The sequence below is a fragment of the Canis lupus genome, chromosome X (assembly GCF_048164855.1).
Source record: "Canis lupus baileyi chromosome X, mCanLup2.hap1, whole genome shotgun sequence".
NCBI lineage: Eukaryota > Metazoa > Chordata > Mammalia > Carnivora > Canidae > Canis > Canis lupus.
Genome location: NC_132876.1, coordinates 102,028,081 through 102,033,128, shown reverse-complemented (window position 1 = coordinate 102,033,128; position 5,048 = coordinate 102,028,081). Strand labels below are relative to the sequence as shown.

Here is a 5,048-nt window from a genome sequence, read left to right as displayed (position 1 = left end):
CCACCACCGTCCTAGGACGCTGCCTTACAATGCAACTTCCCATCTCAGATCTAGCCTGGGACCCATCAATTTTCTGCACGGTTTGAAGTTAGGGAAACAGCTTAGAGCTTTCAGAGACTTAATATTTCCCAGGGAGTCTTTAAAGAACCAGCCAAGAGGAAGACACCTTACTCCCTGCCTCCACCCTGAGGACAGACAGGACAGCACACCCCAGAACAGAGAAGCGGGCACACAGCCCTTCCCCTGCTTTCACCGCTGGGAAGCGCAGAGCAGAGCTGTCAGCATGAGGTACTGACTGACTCCTACCTCCAGGGTCTCAGGTCTGAGGACAGCCTCAGGTCTGCAGAGGAGATAGGCAAGGCTGAGAGTCAAGGTGAGGGTCCCTACTTAGAACTGCGGAAACATGCCCCACCAGAACAAAGGAAAGCTATAGAACTCTGCCCCGATCTGTCCCGCGCTAAGAGGCCCGAGGTCTGGCTGTTAGGCCCAACGCCCCCTCAATTCCGACTGAGTGTCTCAGAGAATGAAGACTTTGATCTGAGGCTGGTGTACTAAGATCAGCAGAGTGAAACATCTCAGGCTTTATTCGGAGTCAAGGAGAGGACCCGGAGTGAGGACTGAGGGTATTCTCAAACCCACACAACCCTTATCCCTGCAATTTACCCTGGGAGGCCCCGGGCAGGGCTGTCAAATTCCGGGAGGTGGGGGTCTTGGTCTAACCGGAGCGGGCACATGAGTGAACACGGAAAACTAATCATCCTGGACCATGGGGATCCCGTCAAACTCTGCTCCTATTGTCAGCTCTGGAAGGGTGCAGCACAAGGGGCTAACTAATGTTCTTCCTCATCTGCTGTGCAAGAATCTCAGGTCATTGCTGTAAAGAGTTTAGCCTCAGAGCTGCGGGGGGGCGGGGGGGGCGGAGCGGTGCGGGGAGGACCCGGCCCCGCCAACAGTTGACAGGATGATCCTAAATATGAACTAAGAGAATTCTCCACCTCAGAACTGAGGGAACCACACAGAGCCTATAACTTGTCAGCCCTGGCTCTCAGCCCCAGGTTGACCCAGACAGGGCTGGAAACTGCAGCCTAAGGCACACTCTAACTTTCTCTACAAGGTTCTCAGGGGACAGACTGATTAAAAAGGGGGCCCTGTGGGGTCTTAGAGCTGTGCTTTCACAGAAGCCTGTAAAAACGGCTCTGGTTAAAGCCAAAGTGGAATGTCTCTGCTGAAGGTGCACACACTATCTCATTCTCCCTCCTCCAGGTGCCCTCACTGCCTGCCCTCCTGCCCACACCCCTGCCTACTGTCTCTAACCAGTGTCACCATGCCTCGGGGGCAGAAGAGTAAGCTTCGTGCCCGTGAGAAACGCCACCAGGCCCGGAGCGAGGCTCAGGGTGCCCCGGATGCTCAGGTCACTGCCGCAGCAGAAGAACAGCCCTCCGCTGCCCCCTTTCCTCCTCTTGGTGGTAATGCCCAGAGCTCCTCAGCTGCTGGGTCAGGTAGAAAATCCCAGGGGTCCCGTAGAGCCCCATCCACTACCGCTACTTCTGTAGGTGTTTCACACACAAGAGCTGATGAAGGTGCCAGGAGCCAGGATGAGGAAAGACCAAGCACCTCTCAGGCACAGCCCAGCACTGATCATTACCGCAAAACCCCCCTAGATGACAAGGCAATTTTATTGGTGCAATTCCTGCTGCGCAAGTATAACATGAGGGAGGCCATAACAAAGGAAGATATGATGAAGTATGTCATCAAAAAACACAAGGAGCACTTCCATGAGATTCTCAGGAAGGCCTCTGAGCTAATGGTGCTGGCCTTTGGTATTGATCTGAAGGAAATTGACCCTACCAGGCACTACTATGCCCTTGTCAGCAAATTTCAGCACACCTGTGATGACAGGCTGAGGGGTGAGGAGATCATGCCCAGGACGGGCCTCTTGATGACTATCCTCTGTGTGATCTTCATGAAGGGCAACCGTGCCACTGAAGAGGATATCTGGGAAGTTCTTAATGTGATGGGGATATATGCCGATAGGAAGCACTTCATCTACGGGGATCCCAAGAAGCTCATCACTCAAGATTTGGTGCAGGAAAGGTACCTGCAGTACCAGCAGGTGGCCAACAGTGATCCTCCACGATATGAGTTCCTGTGGGGCCGGAGAGCCCATGCTGAGACCAGCAAGATGAAAGTCCTTGAGTTCTTGGCCAAGATTCACAATACTGTTCCCAGTGCCTTCCCATCCTGGTATGAAGAAGCTTTGAGAGATGAGGAAGAGAGAGCCAGAGCCAGATTTGCAGCTCGGCTTCGTATGGGTGCCCTGGCCAGTGTCCACTCCAGGGCCCATTTTGGCAGCTTCTCCCACCTGTAGTGAAACCTGAAGGACTTTCCTCACTTTGTGTTTGAAGTAGTATGAGGGCTTAGGTTGTACTAGAGGGAACATAGTGCATATCATATGTTCTACATGAATAACATAAATTTATCTTTTGTTTTTGAAAGTTTTCAAATGTTTCTTTTAAAAAAGTTTAATTAGCTTCACAATATAAGTGTAGGAATGATATTAGTTATATATTTAATGCTGTTTATGATGTTTAAGAGCTTTGCTATTTTTCAAACAAACTGGGTAACTTTCCATCTTATTTAGTGATCTAGAACATGAAGACATAGCATTGAAATAGCCATTTCCTTAGAAATGTGAAAGAAATTAGCAACAAAATAGCTGAGATAAAAAAAAAACAGAGAAAAAACTAAAAGATAGTCAATTTTTGTTTTTTCCTTATTCCTTGTGTTCTGCTGTTCTGTAAAATAAAAGTTATAAACCTGAAATTGCTTCATTTATTCAAGAATTTAGGAGAAAATAAATAATAATAAATGGCTTAATTTTTTTTTAATTCCTCAAACATTAATAGAGCATTTGCTCTTTGGAAAGCTCCATGGTAGTATAGCGGATGGTAAGAAAGAGAAGACTGAGCCACTGCCCATAAAAGGAAGATGGTGAAATACACTCTAGGACAAAAAAGATGGGTGAAAAGAAGGATTAGGTGGGAGAAGAGAGGGAGTGTCCTGAGGCAAATGTCCTGAGGTAAGACAATTTGAGGCCTTGGGAAACTTCAAACCATTCAATGGGAGGTAACTTTAAGATGGGTGGTAGGTCAGAGGAGGGTATGAGGGTGGTGAACAAGGGACAGACCCTTGGGTGTTAAGTCTCAGAGATGAAAAATTGAGCCTCAAATGGAGAACTGCTTTTAGTAGCTACATTGGGATCATGGGTAAACTAGCTGCAAATCTCTACCTGGGTAGGGACTAGAGGTGCCCCATATTCTGGTTCCAATTCAGGTGAACAGAGTGCACAAATGAGGTATTTTATCCATATCATCACCCAAGAATTTCTGATAAATAAGGGTAACACTTCCCTGAGGCTAGATGCCAAAAAACCACTGTGTTATTACTCTTTGCCATGGGCTGGGAGAAAGAGAGCCTGCTCCATTCAAAGGGCATTTAACTGAGTTATTGTGGGTAAAATTTAGCAAACTATAAGGGAGAGTTTGATTTTGATAGGGGTTAAATGAATGAAAATAGAGGTGATTTGGATCAAAGGGCAGCTGGGAGGGAGGGACAGAGTTGGTTCTCAACACACATTTTAGGAGCTTTGAGCTGCATCCAGATAGGGAAGACACCCCAACATCCAAATTTAAAAATATATGCTCTAAGTGATTTACTGAGGTATATTTTCTTGCTAAACACAATTTTTGGATGACTTGGTGGACAGTATCCTATAGCAGTACACATTCTCAGAAATCTCCTAGACTAAAACAACACAACAAAATAAAAAACAAAAATCTCAGCAGGAAGTTTGGTATTATCTGGGGTCAAAAAAGTCATAGTAGGGATGCCTGGTGGCTCAGTGGTTGAGCATCTGCCTTTGGCTCAGGGCGTGATCCTGGAGTCCTGGGAGTCCCACATCGGGCTTCCTGCATGGAATCCGCCTATGTTTCTGCCCCTCTCTCGGTGTCTCTCATGAATAAATAAATAAAATCTTAAAAAAAGGATTAAACCCCCCCCCCAAAACCCAAAAAAGTCATAGCAATAATCACCATTCTTTAAAGTTTCAATGCACACTAGTCACTGGGCCATGTGCTTCACATACATTTTACACATTCCAACAGTCCTAGAAGACAGGGCTTGGTAATATGCTGAGTTTATACAATGAGTGACAGGACTGGGATTGAAGGTATGGTCTGATTCCTCCGGAGACCACACTGTTCCACTCTTCCCAGAATGACATCAACCTTATGTCTCTTAAATACTTTCTCTTCTCACTGTTCCATGATGTCTCTCAGGCAATGAGAGAAGGACCCTGTAGCTAAAGTAGTAAAAATAGGCCTAAAGAAGGAAGGTGCACATGGAAATCAAGCACAATTTGGGGATTGTCTGTGGGGTTTATTTTCCTAGGATTCTCCTGCCCCTTGCCCCAGCGTCCCCTGAGAGCTGGCTCTGCCATGGTCCCAGCATATGTGTCCAGTCCTGGCACTTTTCTGCATGACACCTCCCTCTTCTGGGACTTCCCCAGAGGGCCCTCATGTCAACATTGGGACCTGACCTGCTAGTCAGCTTTCCTCTGTGTCCTCCTCTGGGGCTGCACCTGCTCCTGGTGGAACAGACAGCCCATATCCATCACCACCACCCCCAACTTAGAGCATTCCAACTCCCTGCAGCTCCCATCCTTTCCCATGGCACCCCTCTGACAGCAACTGCACTTCTCTATAATTCTGACAGTGAGGTTTAGACACCTCCTCATAGCCCCTGGGTGCCTCCACCACATTCTCAAAGTGTTTTCAAATCTGTTAGTGATGAGAGTCTGATTTGGCACAGAGCCTAGTGTTTCCTGGGATGTAACCCTGAAGTTAGAGAGGAGGTTTTAGAAACCACCCTGATATCTGCAGTAGAGTTTTAATGGGCTGAATTATTTGAGACTGGTCACTGACCACATTCAACAATAAGTGACTTTACCCTGTTGGTCAAAACCAAAGCTTCCTTCATTAAGTAGTAGA

At 47.1% G+C, this 5,048-nt stretch overlaps 1 protein-coding gene across 2 annotated transcripts; it reads left to right on the top strand.

Moving 5' to 3' along the window:
• The first annotated feature begins 303 nt into the window (after positions 1-303).
• LOC140628644 (melanoma-associated antigen B18-like) lies at positions 304-2,814 on the top strand. Of its 2 annotated transcripts, none has more exons than XM_072818021.1 (2): positions 304-610; positions 1,264-2,814. In XM_072818021.1, the coding sequence occupies exon 2, from the start codon at positions 1,325-1,327 to the stop codon at positions 2,366-2,368; it is 1,044 nt and encodes a 347-aa protein (XP_072674122.1). In that variant the 5' UTR covers positions 304-610; positions 1,264-1,324; the 3' UTR covers positions 2,369-2,814. The 2 variants fall into 2 exon arrangements, with proteins under 2 accessions (XP_072674122.1, XP_072674121.1); XM_072818020.1 differs by having other exon boundaries at positions 316-623.
• Positions 2,815-5,048: the final 2,234 nt, after the last annotated feature.

Excerpts from the sequence above, each read along its gene's own strand:
- LOC140628644 (XM_072818021.1), top strand. The coding sequence starts at position 1,325 with ATGCCTCGGGGGCAGAAGAGTAAGCTTCGTGCCCGTGAGAAACGCCAC.